The sequence below is a fragment of the Petromyzon marinus genome, chromosome 10 (genome assembly GCF_048934315.1).
Source record: "Petromyzon marinus isolate PM22_M1 ecotype Great Lakes invasive population chromosome 10, UKy_Petmar_22M1.pri1.0, whole genome shotgun sequence".
NCBI classification, from domain to species: domain Eukaryota; kingdom Metazoa; phylum Chordata; class Hyperoartia; order Petromyzontiformes; family Petromyzontidae; genus Petromyzon; species Petromyzon marinus.
Window position 1 is genome coordinate 18,142,118 of NC_133676.1, and position 20,592 is coordinate 18,162,709.

Sequence of the window (20,592 nt, forward strand, 5' to 3'; positions counted from 1 at the left end):
CTGTCGCTGAGGTGCGTAGCTTTGTTGGGTTCGCATCATATTATCGTCACGATCGCGAAACCACTGCACGCACTCTCCGCCAAAGGATAGAGATTTCGCTGGGGCGCGGAGAAGGAGGCCGCTTTTGCAGCGCTTCGCACGTCTTTGGCGGATGCACTGTCCTTGGTAGTTTTTTTGTTTTTGGAGGAGCCCCGAGGGTAAAGATTCAATCTCCTGGCTCCGCCAAATGGGGTTTGGCCAGGAGACGTCATAGTCGCATGTCTCCCCAGGGCCTCTGGTACAAGCTTATTAATTATATATTTTAGACGTGTTTTTGTGGTAATTGAAGGTGGAGTGGTTACCAGCCCCTCGCACCAGTTCAGAGCCCCCATTTGGCCGCTGTGGTGGTTACAAACGCCATGAGGGGAATTGCCAATCTAAATTGGCCCTCCCCCCACAGCACTGCCTACCACAGCGTTGCCGTCTGGCACCACAAGGAGGTAGGGAGTTGATTTTGCCGAATATACACACTATTACACACACACCCCGAGACTTGTATCAGTTATTCATTATCCAAATGTTTATAGTCTTCTGTAAGCTTGCCAGTACATTCATTTCATTTGGTGTAGTCATAACATTTAAATAACAAAAAATATACAGTAGAAAAATGCAACTGTAAGTGCACACAGTAGGTGTTGCCTTCAACGTGTTTCAACTGGCCTGTATCCCTACACTAAACACCGGCAATCATTTATATCCCATTGCTGAATGCTTACCACTAAGTGGTACATAGAAAAGAAGCACATACACACACAAACATATAAACCTTATTAATTAACAACTTATAATTTACTCCCAGCCTGTATTTCAACAAAAGGCATCAGCTTTTTAGTGATCACACGTTTTCTCATCAACCCACATTAAGTGCGCTGGTTAACGTGCCTACACAACCACCCACGTCCCGCAAAACTGCAAATCTACATCGTCGGTAAGAGCAGATCCCCTCGTACAGTCCCGCGTCATCACTTCTTGCAACTATGGATACTACCCAGTGCACCTCACCCAAAGTGCTATATTTGTTTTACAAAGTAGGGTCATTGCCTGAAACGTCACCTGTTATATATTGTTTCTTTGAAGGCAGTGTTATTGACGGATGTGTTGGAGTTGTTTTGTTAATTGTGCTCATGCACCACTGCCAACGCAGCATCACCAGACGTCATGTGTTATGTTATTGAATAATGTACGGACGAGTTTGCTGCAATGCTGAGACGGGACCTTAAAATTAGCCAAAAGATGCTAATAAACTTGTAGGTCATTAAAACCAGCTTGTTTATCAAATGTACAGAGTTTGACCGCCCCAAACTGGCCACTAGCTTCACAATGTAGTTGAGATTACACCAAGATGTAATTACGATCATTGACACGAGCATATACATTCAATTCACTTCGGCTGGAGCAATGTTCGTTTATAACTTAAACAGACAACGCAATTGTTTAATCTCTGAAATGAAATTGCAATGAACTCACCGATTATTCGGCCTAATGAGCACCATGCTTCCGCATTAACCAACTCCCGGGACGTTTGTTCAAGCAAGGAACAGCCTGGATTTGTCTCATCACAGAGTGTGAGCAGTGTTTTACTGAAGGACCTGATGTTACGGATGAAAGCCAGGTAGGCACTCACCCTATGGGCCCAACATTTCTTCTCCAGCTAAACACGTCTCGTTTTATTAAATAACCCACTATGCCAAAGAGAGGAGGATCTTACCACCCCAACACACACATGCACAATGTTTGTGGTGCATCTCTGGCCGACACGAAGCCACCCGCGAGCAGTCACCTGAACGGGCCACACACCCAGCTCATGAGACTGGAAAATAAAGAATGATGTAGAATGTTGCTCGTTTTAACAAAAGCATCCGAGATAAATGTATCTGGGAAGCCCATTGATCAATGGAAAGGGTGCTCTCTTTGATTTAGACGAATAAGCAAACCCTTTGGCCAGATTCACAATGTGATACAATAGCCGACATCATGTTCATGATTTACAGGTGATGGAGAATGTCAGCAATCGACAGGAAACGGGCATTGCCAGCACGTGAATCTGGTCCCTTATCTATGATTTTATTACCCACAATTCTCAAAGGTGGCACATGAATTCGCATCTGAAGTAGCCCAGTTATTTCATTGTCACCAATAGAGCAGAGACTCAATTTTATAACTCGTCTTTAGAAAACACAAATCTTAGGTGAGCACCAGCATTATTAAATCCTTCAAATGACCTTGCCAATGCATCCACAACAACGTTTGGTCAAGTAAAAACCCTGAATGGTTAGTCAGCTACTAGGCAGCAATGCACGCTGCGGGCCCTGGCGCACGGCCACGCGCGTGCTTTAGTCCAGTTTGTCCACAACACTCGGCAGCTGCACCAGCTTGAGGGAGGAGCCCAGGTGGCAGGCCACGGTGGTGCTGTTGATGGGCAGCAGGGCGCGGGGCAGCTGCAACTCGTCGCACGCCGGCAGGCAGACCGTCTGCAGCAGGGCGCCGTAAGCCAGCTCCCACAGGCTGAGGCACCCCGGTGCCCCGGTGACCAGCACGCTCTCCGCCAGCACGGCGAAGCTGGAGCCACAGTCGGGCTCCTGGTGCACAGGCCACATGCAAGGACATCACACACACATCACACACAGCCACGACCACGGGGATGTAGAACGACCAAACAAGAATGTTGCAAGCTGGGTGCAGTTCATGAGCAGTTCACAAGTTCAGCAGAAAGTGCCAGGATGGAAAATTTCAGTGGTGAAAACACCCCACAAACACGTTCTGTGCAAACGACAAACGGACTGAGTTCTCCTAGGTGAATGGACATAACCTATGTTCATTCGTTGGACAGCAGTCAGTCCTGGCTCTATTGGGCCCCACAAACCACACTCCAATGCTCACTCCCTTATGTGTTTTCCTGTTTGGAAACACAAACTGTGACTTGCTGGGATGTTCTGCACCTTAATGACCCTGGAATTGGCTATATTTTTCCCCACCACAGTGGACCATTCCACGACGCGCATCGCAGGCACAGCAGAACGCGCTGCACACAAGAGGTGGAACGCGTTGAAATGCAACTAAAAGATGGTGGAATATCGTATTCAACCGCCTGCAACAAGTTTCGACGAACAAACTCAAATTGAAACCATCGAGAACTAAATGTGCACCACGTGGAAAACACGTGTGCAGCAGACACGCACGATTCTGAGCATTCACATTCACAAGGAGCACACGCACGACGCGACTGTCCGTCGGGAAAAAACGCGGCACCTGGAGGATGGTGAAGAGCTGCGAGCCACTGCAGCGGTCCCACACGCACAGCTTGTCGTCCACGCCGGCACTGATCACGTAGCTGGCGGTGCACGAGAGGCACACGACGTCGCCGCGGTGCCCGTACATCTGGCTCACGCGGCTCCCCGTGAGCGCGTCCCACAGACACACGGCTCCATCGCGACCGCCGCTGCACAGCGTCATGCTCTGCGTACACGGAGTAGCAAAGCTTATAATTTTCGCGTAATATTACTGACTTCAAATGCATTGCCCACGTGATAGGTAACCAGTTCAATCACTTTTCCTACAAAAAGTGTTTTTGTTAATCATAAATCTGAATGGTGAGACACCGTTGAAGATAAAATGCTTGAGAGCAAGCGCTCTCCCCCGTGGGGCCGCGTGGTGCACCTGGTCCAAGTAGGCAGTGGTCACCCCGGCTTGGTGGCCTCGCAAGGTGAACAGACAGCACGAGTCTTCGAGCTTGAACACCTAAAGGAGAGACACCGCACATCAACCGACTTGCACCGCTAAGATCCCCCGACACAGAGTTGTTCACAGCCCTCATTGTGATTCAGAAATAAGACCGCATGATAATTTGGTCAAATTTGGGTAGATAATAGGCCCTCCACCACCCGACATAGGCAAACAAATTAATGTCGTGTGCACGAAAGTTAAACGTGCTAATTATTTTTGTTTCAGCTCACTCACCGGTCAGTTCAAGAACAATTCTCACAACCGATTTCAGCAATTGGATACGTCACGTTTCATTTGAAACTGCTTAAAGCATCTTCAGAACAAGGTCCAAGAAGTCGGAATAAAAATTCCAGGAAGTCATAATGATCCCCTACGATCCCCTGTTTGGATGGGGAGAGCTCTGCCAGTGAGAACCTAAGTATTAAGGCCGGCAAGGCGCGTGAAGAAGCAGTGTAGATAGAACCACAGCTCGCTGCTCACATCTATCAGTGCTGATGTTTGCACAACACAGCTGGTATGCACGTTAAAGTAGATTCCGGGGCAGCTTTAAAAAAATAAAAAATTGCCATGGATTCCAGCCAGGATCGTTCACGAACCTACCCGCCAGCACATTTAACATGAATACAAACACACTCGAAAGATATGCATATAGAATGTTCCATTACCTGGGCAGACTGTGAAGTACACAATAAACACAATGGGCTCTTTTTAGTGTCACACCTACAGGAGCAGCCGAGTTTACACATCACACAAGTCTACTGTATGATTCTGCATGTTATAAAAGCAGGGAGGGTTTACATAAATAAACATCATATACTTAGCAGAGCTTCAGGGTTTGAGTCCTGGTGGCTGGGGTTATATTGTCAACATCATGACACCATTAACCAATCGTTCCATATTTAGGCATGCACTGTGCGCACTTTGGTGCGACACCTTGATATGTGCGACCCTTATGTTGAGGCACCTCCGATTAGGACTGGTGGCTGCGTACGGTGCCAAAGAAGTTCTACATACATATATAAATACCAGCGATATAGCTGAAGACAAAGCGTACAGTAGTGTGCGTTTCTGAGGCAATGAAGATCTCTGATGTAACCTGTCAACTTAACATGCTGATTGGTCATGGATTGGTCATGGTGGTGAGGGGCTGCAGTGCAGGTACACGGAGGCTCCTCGGGTTCACGGATCACACGAGGAGGAGAGCCATCGTGTGGCAGATGCCGGCTTGCGAGAGGAGCATCAGACCAAGTACGTTCCTGGACTTCCTGGCCTGGTTAAATTTGAGCGTCCTCTACTATCACGCAATAACCACGGCTCGCTTTCCCTCCCACACGCATGTGCCTTTATCAAAAACACGTCAAACAGGACCCTCCTGCTGCGAGAGGCGTGGAGACTCGGCGAGGCTTCCCTGAATATGCATATAGAACTTCTTTGGCACGGTACGTGACCAACCGTGCTAATCGGAGGTGCCGGGGAAAGACAACAAACTCAACACAAAAAGCCCTTCTAAGAAAATGAGTTTTCAATGAAGATGTAAAAATGCGTAGCTCCAGTGGTTTCCTATAGGACCGTTCTCGCCCGATTGGGTGTCCCAGCGAGGACTTCCGTGGTGGCGGTGACCGCGTAGCCGTGCAGCCGCATGCCTTGAGCGTGTGATCCTCGCTGCCCGTGACGACGCGCCCTGCCGCGGCCCTCAGCGTTGTGATCGGTTTGTGGTGCGCGGGGCACACGGAGTGCATAAGCCGGCAAGACACGTCGCCGTCACTATCGCCTTCCCCGTCCCCACAGGGCGCCCGCAGCACCGGCGGGCGCCGCCCATCTCGCGTGGCTGGCGCCGCTGTTGCTGCTGCTGCTGCTGCACAACATACCACTATCAGTTCGGTCCAAATGCGCCATTTCTTTGCTACCCGGATGCTAAACAGTAAAGAAATATTTTAAAGCAACACAAAGAAAACTCCGCAATAAGGTACTTGTTAATAACCCGCGTGTGGCACCAGTAGGGTGAGAGTGAGAGACACGTACCGCGGTCGCGCCCCTGCAGGCTGCTTGTCTCCAGCAGGAAAAAGTCGAGAGTCCCGTTGAGCCGTGCCGCCACGATGCTGCACGGCGCAGCAGCGGTGAGCAAAGGCGCAGAGGGCACGGCGATTAGGAATGCACGAGTAGCCATCAGTAGCCATGAGCAACGTTACTACGGAGAAGAGAGCTCGTGACCATCAATACAGTTGGTGCAAGCCTTCAGGAATGGGCTCATGAATGAGTGCAGATGTTTCTGAGCGAGTTAATCAAAATCGAGCAGTGTGATTTGTGATCTCTATGCCTTCAAGTCACGCAAATCCACCAGGGACAGAGGAGGATCATCGCTCCCAAAGGAGGCGGGGGTTTCAGGTGATGGAAAGCTAACGTTGGGCTTCATCCGACTCCTCCAACCAAACGGCGCAATGAAATCGATACGGATTCCCCGGCGCCACGGTCTGGCGCGAGAGTCCATTGTGAAGACTTGCAGAAGGCATCCGCTCGGCCCGAGAGGGCCGCGACGAGAGCGCTCACTTGTTCTGCGAGAAGGAGAGAGCGATGATGCCGGCTACCCCCTCTTCGTGGCAGCAGTGCAGTGTTCCGCCCTGCGCATCCCACACCTGTGCGGGGGGGTGGGGGGGGTGCAAGCACAGCGCGGGCTCGATCAGTACGGCTTGCTGGACCAGTCGCAGTCCTCAAACTCCCTGCCTACCCATGGGCATGTCGACGCCCCACATCCTGGCTTTACAGCATTCGGCAGTTATAGCAAGTGAATTTATTTCCATCTGTATGGGGATTAAATGCTACCTCCTCCCCTCCTCACAACACGTGGGTTTTATCTGGGTATTTAGGTTTCCTCCAGCAAATTGCACACTTGATTTGGCGGTCGATGTTCGAAGCGGACAGCGACCCTCAAACAAATCACTCAAGATGCCAGTGTATGGCAGCAAGAGCAGTTTATACAAATGCTGTCGCAAAAGATTACACGTTGTGCGCAACGGTACTTTGCTCACTGCGTGATAAATGGAAAGGTTACCTCCCAGAGGTATAAAAAGTCGTTAATGGAGTTGGCCAAACTTGCCTCCCTGCGTAATTGTTGGCGCTGGTTCTGGCTGCCTTCCCGCTTGTCTGTTGGTTTTACAACACATTTCTGTGATGGGTTTACAAGTTACAGCGCTACAGCATTTTGAGAATAAATTCGCATGAATTATTCAATACAAAATAAATCTTTATTATGATTATAAATCACATTTAGAGCTAGAGTGCACATGCATTGCGGATTGTGCAGGGTTAGTTCAACTACCCCACGAACGATGTGACATGTGCAAAGCTGCACGATTATATAAGCAAACTCACTTAATAAAATTCCCTGAACCATTTGGGTCCCGAGCAAAGGCTCTCGAAACCTCCCGCTTGGATCCCGTGAAAAATAAGCTGCCGAGCAGAGCGGACGGAAACGAGCTCTGACAACAGACATTGTTTTTTGACCGCAGAGCGGAACCAACCCCTGGCTTCAATTCGACCAGAAAAAACTGTAGCTCGCCCAAGCGCACGAGGACCACGCACACGCGCTGCGTCCGTCTCACGCACGGAGGAAATAGAGCAGGGCCCCGATGGTGACCGCGGCTCCACACCGCCAACTACGTAACACATCCTCGACCACCGCTGCCCAACAGATCGCTCGACGGAGGAGTGGAGGAGCCACGCACGGCCTCTGTAAACGCCAGCAATTGGCTCAATAAGCTGGACCTATATGTCTAGAGTGCTTTTTGAGTTTTACATTCAGCCTTAGGCAAGGAGATTAAAATTAAAAACACACAAACCTCTCTACTCTGACGCACCAACTAATTAATCACAGAACTGTTGTAACTAGATGTTTTGAAAATAAAAAATGTGGCATTACATTTTCAACAAACCGATTTCCATTATGACAATTTTTTTCTGAAAATGTTTTGCCATTTGATGTTATGGAACATATGTTTCACACCATACGTAGCCAACGATGCTAATCAGAGGTGAGGGAAAATGAAAACAAACGAAACACAAAAAGCAGTTATAACAATGGGTTGAACAGTTGTGATCAATCCTGCAATGTTTAAAGTTTAGTCAATGGTTTTGCCAGATTTACATTTCTGCCTTTGATTTTCCCACTTGCCTACGTCCACACAAGATGTATTAAGCACATCACACTCTTTACTCTAGAAAGTCTTTTGTCACTGAACTTTGAACCGAACATGTTTATTACTCTACGTCAGTATAACTTGAGACATGGGAGCCATGCAAACGAAGAAACTAGAATGTTAAATACAGTGGAGATAAAACCTCAACGCTCTCACCTCCAAGCGGCCATTTCCACAGCCCACCACAACAATGCCATCCTTCACGGCCATGCTCCAAATGACGCCGTGACAGCTCTCGGGGCCGATGGCCTCATCTGCAGGAGGGCCGGGCCCTGCCCCGAGCCCTAACTCATCCCCTTCTCCACCTCCACGCGGAGATCGGCAAGCCACCTCGCTGGGCTCTCCACACGATCTCTCCGGCGAACTGTCCGCTTGTAACCTCGCTTTTGGCAGCGAGGGCGAGCGGGCCGTGGCCTTGCCTGCCGACGCATCGTGTAAGCCCTGCTCCACCGACGAGTCTCTAGCTCTCTGTGTCCGCCGGTGACTCCCAGAAGGGGGCTCGTACGAATCGGTCGAGAGCCCAGCTGCAAAGGAGAATGCGGAATGGGCACCGCTGGGAATTGAGTTCGGGCTTCCGTCAAATCTGGGATGACAAAAGCTGGAGAAGTCGTAGCCGGAGGAGGGGCTATTAGGTGTGTCGTGACTCGGCGACGTGGGGCTGCTACGATCCCCAAACAGGGGGCTTGCGGGGAGACTCCCAGCAGCCTGTGCATCCGCGGTCTCGAACCAAGGCCTTGGTCCAACGCATCCGTCGACCGCTTCTGCACGGTCACAACCGCCGTCCCAGTCTTTGCGCCTCCTGCTGTGTGACGGTAGGCAGCGACAGCATGCAACATTCACCGCGACGATGTCAGTCAAACTCACCCTGCCTGGGCTGTCTGGGCTGCCTGGGCTGCCTGGGCTGCCGGCAGGAATTGCTTAGACAGTCAGCGTACATAGCTAACCGTGCTAATCGTAGGTGTGGGGGAAGGACACTAGATACGAGCAAGGCTCCAGTCTCCCGTGTGTTACTGCACAGGCAATAAAAATAACTGTCAATGAACTGCCAGTAGTGCTGTATGAAGGCCGTGCAGGTCACAAAGGTTGTTTCAGCATATCTCTAAACGGCCCCCTCTGCACACGTCCACATTGGACATTAAAATAGCACAAATGTATTTTACGAGCTGTATGGTTACTTTGCACTTTCAGAAAATAAAGGGTTTTTTTTAAAGTTGTACAGGACTACATTTTTGACCTACCTCTTGTGGTAATTTACGCTAACAAATGCTCATGTCCCCGTGAGACAACACACGGGGTATGGATTAATTGGCATGAAACGCTGGTCTCCCTGGATGTTCATTACAATGAAAGGGTAATAAACATCAAAGTGAGGTCACACATCCATCAGTTGGTGAGCGATGCTTTGAATAAAAGTTTGCATTTACATTCACAAACAAGCGAGTTTTGCGGTGCCGTAGAAACCGCGGGGGCAGTGCTGTGCACACGACGCGCTACCTGGCGCGGTGGATGACGGTCACGCATCGGCCAGAGTGCGCGTCCCACACACGGATCTGCCCGGCGAGGCAGCAGCTCACCAGCATTCCGCCGTCCACGGCCACGCACTCTATGTCCTTGGGTCCACGGGTAATCAACCCATCACACGGCATGCACAACACGGCCCCCGGTTAGCCGCGTGTACAGGTAGCAAGCATTCATGCATTTTGGCACAGGTCACAGGTAACTTCAAAGATTCAATATTGTAAACAAGCAATTCTATACCATGCGAAGCGCGCGTTGTTTAAAAAAGAATGTGCGCAAACACTTTTGCCTGCAGCCTAGTCGGGTCTCACCTGGACTATTGAATCTCCACCCTTGCTCAATCTTCAGAGTAACCTCAAACCCCGATGACTAAAAGGATTTCCACTCAGGCATACATCAGTGAGGAAAATCCGAATTGATCTTGGGCCTCCACTAAGTCGACTCAGCCTTAATTTAGTACCTGGCGCAGTCCGTAAATATCAGTGTTACAGAGGCAAAGTCGGTCGGTTGTGGTGCTAGCCCCACCAACCCCACGTTCACCATGTAAGCCTTTATTAGAGCTCGCCAACAGCACTCGACAAAATATAACGATTAACAATTTATTACATTTGGTATCGTGAATGTGATATGTTTAAGTCTGCAGTACTTTCACAATAGGGTGCAATCTTTCTATGTATAAAACCTATCGAGTAATTTGCAGTAGAAATTTAAAATGTGGACCACGGCGCTAGCATGCAATGGCCTCCTCTTTTCTAACCACGTCACGGCATCTCCAAGGTCCACTGCGAAGCAGGCGGCGTGTAGTGTGGAATGAAACCGCCGGAGCAGCTACCGCACCACCGCTGGGCCACGTCGCTGCCCAGCGGTCAGTCGAAGCCGTGGGGGGGGATGCGTGCACCCACAGTGACGCGCGCGCACATGCAGGGCTCACCATTGGGTGCCCCGTGAGCGGTACGGGCGTGGCCTCGCTCACGGGGGGGCAGTACCCGTACTGGTCGCACGGCAGCTCGCGCCGGCGCCGCCGCCCGTGCCGCGGGCCCAGCTGCCCATACGTCTTGGGGCACAGCAGCTTGTAGAGGCAGCAGGTGGTGAGCACCAGCAGGCCGCCCACAAGGAAGCCCACCCCCGCCGCTCTGCGCTCCGCACGCACGCACGCGAGGGGGCCTGAGTGTCGCTTACATGCACAGTGCGCCTTGCCGTCTACGTCCAGACACGGCAAGCGTGAGGATCGCGTACTTAAGTACGTGACGTGCGGCAAAACCATGTTCGTAGAGCATCTCAAGGTCATCAGGTCATGGCAGCTGATACTGTTGATGCTATCACCTCTCACAATAGCGTCCTTCATGCTGCCAGACCTTGCAGTCAATCATTAAGTAGTAGTCACCATCCCGTGGTCACCAACCTCTGGGTGCCACTCCCGTGCCCAATGTGGCAACCTGCCTCTTGCACATCCCACCCATCACTATGTCTACATCACCTTCGTGCCACATCCGAATATCATTCAATTCTTAGCATCCCCTGTACGTTCCTATATTGAAAACCCAGAGATTTGCTTGTTAAAGTCAAGCTCTAACCTACAGTCAAACATCACACCTGCTGCAGAAACCCATCTCTTAACACTCAAGTGGTTCATGTAGAAAATAATAAGCGCCGTCTGCTAATGCAATACACTTCTTTACCTTTTCTCTGCCACCCTGTATTATTAACTTTTCTACGTAAATACACAAAGATTGACGTGTATTTTGTTTAACCAGGTGAGAACTCCAGAGTCCAGGATGGGGCTCATTTGTAGTGAACTAATTTTAACAAGTACAGCAGGTAAAAATAAATTAAAACATAAACATTGTTTCACATTAGGAATCGAAAAAATTTGCACAAACAAAACTCAACGTTAAACTTAAATTATAAATTCCCTGCAGCGCAAACTGGCTCGGGCAGACCTCCGGCTACAAAAAGATTCAGCACCAACCACATACATCAGTCAGCAGCGGCGGCAGCGGTAGCGGTGGTGGCAGCACACAATTACGTTTCGAGAGAACGGCTATGATAAGCAGCTGCAAGGATTGATGTTTTGCAGCGATATATAAATATAGTGAACCACGTTGTTCAACGTTGGGCTTGGCTGTGTCTGCTCGCGTTCATTTCGATTATTTAGATTATTATACTGATATACATTTTCACATGGTACGCCGCCACTGTGCTGAGCTATCATTTGTGGCCAGGTAGCTTCTGAAAAATAAGTTAATACCTCAGTGGCCTTAACCTGGTAACATATTTGTATATTTTTTTCAGTGATTTGTTTACCTTTTCTATATTTTGCACTCGTATCGTGGTTTTTTATGTACTGTTTGTTGTTGTAACGTTCTGACCCGCCCCTACAGGACATCTGTGAAAAAGAGCTTTATATAAATATTCTGATACTGATCACAGAGAATGGAGATGGCAAAGAGAGGAAGATGCAACAGCAAGAAATAGCAAGAAACAGCACCGGTGGTTATCGCTGTCGACAATGGTTTATAGTCCATGCAGCTAAGCACACAGTGCACCCAAGAGCATGCGGTTCGTGTCAGTGCAATGCCAATTTTATTGTTATAGCACTTTATTACTCCACAGTAAAAGCTGCGATGTGTTTTTTTAAGGTACAAAGGTGTTTTTTTTTTAAATAAAGGAACTGATAAGAATTTTGTAACCTATCTCAGAGACGGTTCCATGCAGTGTAATCCTGCTGTTCACATGCACATGTTTTTCTATCCGGATTTTGCCAGTAGTTGTCAGATAACATGATCACGTTATCACATATGTTGGCACTCTTGCACAACTGAACATTCCAAGGAGCAGGAAGCTGTTATTTCCTCTGAGAGTGAAAAGACAGGTGACCTTGATCAATATCTATGGGACCCTTTTTGTCAGTATCAAGATGATTAAAACAAGATGAGGCTTTACCCTTTCGACAAGTTTACCAGTGTAAAGATGTTCAAACACTAAGTAAACCCCTATCACAAAGCATAAAGTCTACAATAACCACACATGCTTATGGTAAAATATGCAAATAAACTTGTTAAGACAACGTATGCATTGTCCTTGAAAACTGTAGGCAGTTATGTGCAAATAACTAGTGTTAATCTTGCATGATTGATTCTTACAAGCATAACGAATTTCATGAGTAAAATAATCATATTCATTGACAACTCATTCCATGCTTAGAAATTTCCGGAGTGGTCATTAGAGTTGCTTTGTGGTACTGCGTTGTGACATCACTACGGTGCTGTGTTGTGACGTCACTGCGGTGCTGCGTTGTGAAGTCACTGCGGTGTGACGTCACTGCGGTGCTGCGTTGTGACGTCACTGCGGTGCTGCGTTGTGAAGTCACTGCGGTGTGACGTCACTGCGGTACTGCGTTGTGACGTCACTGCGGTGCTGCGTTGTGACGTCACTACGGTGCTGTGTTGTGACGTCACTGCGGTGCTGCTTGTGTGACATCACTGCGTTGTGACGTGACTGCCGTGATCCACTGTGATGTCACTGCAGTGTTACCGGTAGTAGGAGGTGAGCCCTGTCGGGGCGGGCAGCACGGGCAGCGCCGCCTTTTCACGCTCGTGCTGCAGCGCCAGGCGGTGCTGCTCCAGCTCCATTGGGTGCTGCAGCGCCAGCGCGTCCTCCGGGGACAGCACCACTGACACCGGCACAACCGGCAGGATGCTGATGTACCTGCGTGGAATGACGTGTGCGGTGAATACCGTGTAGCGTAGCGCTAGGGCACGGCCTGCGTGGTGTAGAACGGCGCTTGTGCGGCAAAGCGCATAGGCCGCACGTACTTCCTGGCCAGGCTGATGTTGTAGTAGCTGAAGAGCGTGGGCCAGTGGCGAAACGAGAGCTGCCTCCACACCTCCTCGTCCTGCGCGCCGCTCCAAGTGATGTCGGCGGGCGGCCGCTCGCGCTCCGCGTGCACGTTCAGGCTCTCCCAGCCGCGTGGGGCGGGCGCGGGGGGAGGCTGTCCGGGCCCCGCATCAGGCGGAACGCTCCCGCGGCCCGGCTCGCGGCCCGCGCCCGATTCCCCGGGCGCCGCGGCCACGGTGGAGGCGGCGTCGCCCGCGGAGAGGGCGGCGGCAGCGGAGGAGGCCCCCGGCGTCTCGTGGCTGAAGAGTCCGGCCATGGCCATGCGCGTGAGGTCGCCGCCGCCCAGCGGGCTCTGCTGCGCGACGCGCGAGGCGATGTACGCGCGCAGCCCCGTGGGGTCCGTGTACACGAGGATGCCGATCCATACGACGGTGCCCAGCTGCAGCGTCGTGCACGCGCACGTGTCAAGCACCGCGCTCGTCCACAGCAAACGGCAACGACAAAGATCCCTCCCCTCCAGCCATCACAGAAAGTGCTGTCAGCGTACACCTATAAAGGCTGCCATGGCACACGAGGGGGTGGGTGGCCAGAACCACTCCCCATGTTTACACACTGCACCAGGTACTCATTTGAGGCTGAGTCGATCTAGCGGAGGCACAGGACTGGTTCAGATAATTGTCCACGTGTTGGCCGTGAACGGGAATTGAAATCAGGTTGCCAGCTTCGTAGCGCAGTGCGCTAACCGCTACACCACCGCTCCCCACACAGCAAACACCACACGCACAAACACACAAAGCATTGCGCGCACACAGCAATCATGATAGATAACCATTATACCATACACACACAGGAAGTGTTCGTCATGCCATTAGCTTTACATTAGCAGAGCTTAGCGTCTGGAGCCTCAATGTGTGACACTCACCGGCAAGTGCCGTGCGCGGGAACTCACCATGATGACTCGCTGAGCCAACCGCGTGCGAGCGAAGAAGTAGACGACACGTAGGCGGCGCGGCAAGCGCAGCGTGCGCAGCGACGGGGGCGGTAGCGAGATGGAGTAGGGGAAGGACACGGGCGGCTGGGGGCCTGTTCGCGCCTCCGCGGGGCCTCGGGGGGCTTTGGAGCGGGGGCGAGGGGCCGGGGCGGGTACGGGCACGTGGAGCGCCTCCGGCGGGCCTCGCAAGGGGTGCTTGTGCAGGTCAGACAACTGCAAGCGTGCGGCGAGAGCGGAGACAGCGCAGAGCCAGCACCAGCGGGGTTATGGGGGTCCTGAAACAGGCCAGCCAAGCATCGTCAAGGCGAGGTCATCGTCCTCGGGCCGGCCGTCGAGTCATTCTCTCTCTACGAGAACGAGCAAATACTGCTCGCGTTATAAATTTAAATTATGAAATTAAGGACTGCACGATAAAACCATTAACTATTGGCTTCTCATATTCTTGGTTCTTTCAGTAAAGTCACGTAGAAGGGAACCAATAAAATAATAAAAAACGTCGTGAGAATTTTATTGTTTTATATTTTTATTATTTTATTGTTTCCCTTCTACGTGACTTTACCGAAAGAACCAATAATATGAATCCCTGCAGTCACGAAAGCTTTAAATCAAAAGTTATTGGCTTCTCCCTTAATGCAGTCCAGTCTAGCTCTTACAGCAAGCACTGTGAACTAGAGCACCCTTAGTGACCGACACGTTCAGAATTGGGAATTAGAGGCGGACAAGGGCTCCTGAAGCGGAAATGTGGAGTCATCTTCCACGACTACTCCTTCGTACATATGTTGAACTTCTTTCACAACGTACGTAGACAACCATGCAACTTACACCGGGTACCGCTCTACAGAGGCACGGGAGTGCAGGTGGCCATGTGGGGCGGTGACGTGTCTGCTGATTGCTGCAGAGGTTCGAACCTTACCGCCACGAAGTACTACGTGCCGTCTTCATCACAGCGCACGCGAAGCGGACGCGAAGGATCCGGTGACATCAGTAAAAAAGAATCGGCCATTGTGTGCCACAAAAATTTGAAAGCTTTGAAAATTACACTGCAAATTATTCAATTGTGACGACACAGAAACTGTGAAACTACTGCAGACTGTGTCTGCGAAATACAACGCCTTTCGGATAGCCTTGCGCTATAAGAACGACGCGGATACCAAATGTCCCATCGTTATACCAGAACACCGCAAATAAAGCAGAAATCGAAAAAATCTGCAGAAAATCGGTGATCTGCTGAAGGGGCCGTTTCCTGGGACCTGAGCTGACTTGCGGAGTAAGCAAGTCCGAAGTGAAACACAACACGTGCGTGCAAACTGGCTGCTGTGCACTGCTGCCTCACCTCCATGCGGCGAATGTCGATGGCCAGCACTGTTGTGAAGAAGAACATCTGCAGGAAGAAGTCGGACACGATCCCCACCAGAGCAAAGAGGCAGAACTCCTGGAAACAACCACACAAGAGCAGACAATTCGTTAAATCCATTGACATCTTCAGTTCTACACAGCACTCGATATATATTTTGTTACACAATGTGACCTTCAATAATAATGCTAATTTCTGATTAACACCTTTACGCGCAGAGCGTCTCAGAGAACTTGAGTAACTTGCATCATATCTCATCTCAAACATTTGAAAGGGCACCCCCAGTGGCAGCTGTCCGTGTGAGCATAAGGTGACTCAGCACCTGACCATATAAACGGGCATGAGTCTGCCAGTAGGAGCGATGATTGCTACTTTGTTTAATTCCAACTGAGTTATATGCAGATCATTTTTAAATAGTGACAGCAATTCTAATCTAATTTCGTAAAAGTAATTGGGCATGGACAGGCCACGTCGCTAGAAGGGATAATGGTTGATGGACAAGACTGTTGACAGAATGGCAGCCAGAGGGTGGATCATCCTAGAGACACCAAAGGATGGATCATCCTCATCACAGAGATAGATTGATGAAATCAGCTCAAGTGCATGAGTGAGCTGGACCGACGCATCACAAGACTGTGAGAAAATTGAGAGCCTGGGGGAGGCCTTCATCCAGCAATGGATAGACCACGGCCGATTATAATTATATCGGATAGTATCACGAGCTACACGGTGTGTTAATAGACCCACACTGCAGAAGCAAATTAGCTCATAATCTGCACATTCAAATACCTGGATGGCGGGAACCATGGTGAAGTAGCCAATGAGGACAATGAAGAGCTCAGTGGCCATGTTCTTGACAATGGACCAGCCCTCATTGCTGAGTCCTGCACAGAGAGAAGGAGAGGCACGCGAGGCCATGACTCACACACACACACACGAAGCCATGACATGCACATACACAAACACGAGGTCATGACGCACGCACACACAGCACACTAGATCCTCTGTGGGTGTGTCTAAGTTCTATGCATGGTGCAAACTATATAGTGCATGCACTTGTTTTAACTGCAGATATTGATGCGATCCAGGATCGCGAATCCCTGTAGTTATAATTCACGTGTTAACGGCAGTCTGTGCCTGCTCCTGTAACCGGCGACGGAGTGAAGACGCTTTGCGGAGCTGCAAAACGCAACCGGTGGAGGTGTGCGGGGCTCACACGGAGCTTCGTAGGGCAATTTGGGTCTTATAAAAAATTATAACCTCGTAACCCGCAAATTGATTTATCCGCGAGTCAAAGGCCGTGCTCCACAGATTCTTTACGGACGACAAGGGAAGGGCGGCCAATTCCTCCGGTAATCCGTGGTGAGCCACGTCGGCACAAATCTACGCGTATATCGTGTATGGGATAAACCTCCGTGCTGGGTCACAGGTTACGGAAAAGAGTGAGAACATACAACCTAAACACAGAAGGTGCCTGAATTGGGAATCAAACCCATGCCCTTGCTGTGAGACACCGAGTGTTACCACTGGGCCATCCTGCAGCCCAAATTAAATCAAGATGTGGGAAAACGTGGATTGGTGCAAGACAAGCAACTGTGGTGCCACTCTCCTCGTTAACTCTGAGCAACCTCATTGGGAGAGCATGAGCTGCTGTGCACACAGCTATAGGTGCGCCTGTGCCTGCAGAGCGAGCTGTGCGATGCGTCACCCTGTGCGATGCGGAATTTGACGTCCTGGTCCACAGGTGTTGAGACGACCGACTTGGTGAGGACGAGGATGTTCTCCAGGCCAATGACAAGCACGAGGTAGGGGAAGATCTCCCTGTGCCACACACACAGCGGCAGGCCACAGGACCAGCTCAAAGCCATCAACACCGCAGCAACAGCACAGAGTACAGGGAAGTTCACAACTCAGCACTACATTACACGTAGCATCAGTTACCACTGCGCCACCCTAAAGTCCTTGCATTTGTGCGAGTATGTGGCATTTCTATGTTTTCCCTCTCTTCCTCTCATAGATTTTAAAAATTCAACTACACAAGGTAATTGGTATTTGCCAAACAATAACACTGCACACTACAGCAAAAAAAAGTCTTGAGACTCGGTGAGGCTTCGCTGAGTAAACAAGCAAAATAATCATGAATAATCGACTCTTGTGAGTCCTGTGACGTGCGACACAGCTTGGACAAGCCGACCACTTGCACCCTCTCGGCGAGTTTCACACGCCGGGATGCGCGTCGTGGCGTAGGGCAGGCGGTGGTCGCGTGCACCGGGTGCTGGGAGGGCGGTGGCGCCGCGCGTGGACGGTTAACCCCGAGGGCCGTGCACGCCGCGAGAGACCCACCCTCCGTTGAGCGTGGGCGTGAGGCCGAACAGGGTGCACAGGCCAACGGAGATGAGCAGGGAGCTGATGACCGTGGCCACAGCTGCCAGTGCCAGCCCCCACTTGGACTTCACCAAGTCGATTTTTCCTGCACACACACATATACAGAAAGACAAAGACCCTTTTTTAACCTTAACAGACTGTCGGGACAAGTGCTGTCTGTCATTAGCACCCACGAAGGCCGACTTGGCAGACGAGAGGTGGGGTGGCCAGTGCCACGCCCAAGCCGCCTTCGTCTCCCTAATGGCAATGTTTACATGTCGCACCAGGTGCTCATTTGAGGCTGAGTCGACCTAGGGGAGACCCAGCACAAGCACGCACACACATACAGAAACATTCCTGGCCATAAAGCCTCAACACATTTTTTTAAACACAGTTTCTGAGCATCGGCCCAAGGCCCCAAAATGTCAAGCGACCAGCAACACGAGGCATTCGTGTGTCCGTGTGCATGTGTGTGCGCGTGTGTGTACGTACGCGTGGAGAAGTAGATGTAGGCAAACAGGATGATGTAGGTGGTGACGAGCGGCACAAGCTCGGCCACGCCCACCTCCTCCTGGAAGTGCACGTGCACCATGGAGTCCTCACGCAACGACGCGTTGGTGGCCGGGTACAGCCGCTTCAACCGCGACCGCAGGCCCCACACAAACCTGCAACGAGCACAGCACGCACAGCTTAATCACAGCACAACACTGCTCCTCGCAAAAGTCCTAGAAAGGGTCACCTCCTCTGCAAACAGCTCTCCCCGCCAGGATGTCCACGGTCCAGTAGAATCTAGTTGCTGCTACTTTCAATACCACGGACCACTCCTTCCTCCTTGAGCGTCTCCAAAACGATGCCGGTGACACCGGAAACCCCCACCCCCCTCCTCCTCCTGGTTACAACCATACCTCTCATCCCATGCAAGGAGTGTCTCCCTTTCGAAACCCCCTGAGCTATGGCGAACCACAAGGTTCCACCCTCGGCCCTCTGATCTACTCGCTCTGGGTTATACAAGTGAGTGATAGAGAGCAGTGTTTCTCAACCTCAATTCATGCAATCAGGTGCATGCAGTGTGCAGGAGCTAAGAATAGAAACGTTTCGATATCACGAAATGGCAAACCGTGGTGGGTCACAATGACTGGAGTTGAGAAACACTGGGGTAGATGGAGCGGCCTGGTGGCGCAGTGGTAACACTCGTGCTGCGCAGCAAGGAGGGCCTGGGTTTGATTCCTGACTCAGGTGCCTTTCTGCGTGGAGTTTGTATTTTCTCCTGTTCTGCATGGGTTCCTCCGGGTTCTCCTATTTCCTCCATGAGCGAAACCCCCCCTATACAATTTAGCTGGCATTAACCAAACATCCCAATCCTGAAAGATTACCTGCAAATAACTCAACATCGCCCTCTACTGCGAAAACTTGGCAACACCATCCTGAAAAATTAGTCTTGAGACACGGCGAGACTTTCTTTAAATAATGACAATCGTAATAAAATAACAATGAGATGACATGTGCGAGGAGAAAGGGAGGTAAGGCGAGCAGTGTGTGGAGGGGTGCGCTAGGCTGGCAGGGACACGGAGGGCAGAGGCGGACCCCACCGGTTGTCGTAGGAGTGCAGCACGATGGTGACAGCGAAGGAGACGAGCCGCTGGCGGTTGCGGATGTAGTAGCGTGACACTCCGCTGTACTTGGGAGGCACACCGAACAGCAGGTCTGCACACGCACGTATCGACGCACACCGCCGCTCATCAGCAACGCACGTAGTAACAGACTACAGCCATTCACGCAAAGGATTGTTTCATTCTGAAGCCGTGTAGCGTATACTAAATTCATTGTGACGGACTTTTTCAATCCGCTTCTGGATCAAGACCTCACCATGCCGTGTTAATCATGGAGGTTGTGTGACCATACTTCGCCATGCTGGTCAGTGCGGGTTGGTGAAGTGGTGGGGAGGGACAGGACCGGTTCAGATATCGCTCGCCACTCATGTGAGAGCCACGGCGGGAATCAAACTCAGGTGCTGTGTGAACAAATACGCCACCTCTGCACTCTGTACGCTAACTGAAAATAAACACTGCAAGCAAATTGCACTTAATCCACAAGACTTTGAGCTTTCAGGATGTATGTTTCTCACGATCATTTGCTTCTTATAAATGTAATTGCAAAATGAAATGCTTATAATAGGAAAGAAAATACCTTTCAAATAAAATGGGATATTTGGCCAATTTATTTTGGAAAGAACATTTTGCAAGTGGCAGGAAACCGGCGTGGCTGGAGAACAGTTCGCACAAAGAGGAGAACATTGCGGGTGCTGTCAGCGCAACAGCGTGGCACCTTTGAGCGACGTGGAGAACTGGAAGGCCTTGCCCTGGTGCTGGTGAACAGTGCTCATCACGTCGGGATCGGCGCGGAAGTGCTCGATGTCGTTGAGCCAGAAGTTGGCCGGCGACACGACAAGACAGCCGTGCTCGGGAAGGAAGTGCTGCAGCGCTCGCAGCCCAGGCAGCAGCGCCGCCACGCGGAAGCAGTAGTCGTCGAGGCTACGTGGACCCTCGCTGCCAACACAAACATGGCGCTAACAC

The 20,592-nt window shown here is 50.8% G+C and overlaps 1 protein-coding gene across 6 annotated transcripts in view; it reads right to left on the reverse strand.

Annotated features, from left to right (window-relative positions):
- Nucleotides 1-532: 532 nt before the first annotated feature.
- Nucleotides 533-20,592, reverse strand: part of SCAP (SREBF chaperone) — a 35,213-nt gene continuing 15,153 nt past the window's right edge. For 2 of the 6 annotated variants that reach the window (XM_076066222.1, XM_032950986.2), the window contains 19 exons: nt 20,345-20,565; nt 19,609-19,723; nt 18,512-18,684; nt 17,999-18,125; nt 17,364-17,476; nt 16,445-16,539; nt 15,635-15,733; nt 14,260-14,514; nt 13,289-13,749; nt 13,008-13,181; nt 10,405-10,606; nt 9,450-9,565; nt 8,112-8,757; nt 6,310-6,395; nt 5,785-5,861; nt 5,406-5,617; nt 3,697-3,777; nt 3,289-3,495; nt 533-2,618 (listed from right to left, as the gene is read on the reverse strand). In XM_076066222.1, the coding sequence (XP_075922337.1) occupies nt 2,373-2,618; nt 3,289-3,495; nt 3,697-3,777; nt 5,406-5,617; nt 5,785-5,861; nt 6,310-6,395; nt 8,112-8,757; nt 9,450-9,565; nt 10,405-10,606; nt 13,008-13,181; nt 13,289-13,749; nt 14,260-14,514; nt 15,635-15,733; nt 16,445-16,539; nt 17,364-17,476; nt 17,999-18,125; nt 18,512-18,684; nt 19,609-19,723; nt 20,345-20,565 (3,706 nt within the window). In that variant the 3' untranslated portion in view covers nt 533-2,372. The remainder of the gene's footprint in view (nt 2,619-3,288; nt 3,496-3,696; nt 3,778-5,405; nt 5,618-5,784; nt 5,862-6,309; nt 6,396-8,111; nt 8,758-9,449; nt 9,566-10,404; nt 10,607-13,007; nt 13,182-13,288; nt 13,750-14,259; nt 14,515-15,634; nt 15,734-16,444; nt 16,540-17,363; nt 17,477-17,998; nt 18,126-18,511; nt 18,685-19,608; nt 19,724-20,344; nt 20,566-20,592) is intronic. The other 4 variants (XM_076066224.1, XM_076066225.1, XM_076066223.1 and 1 more) reach the window with 4 other exon arrangements.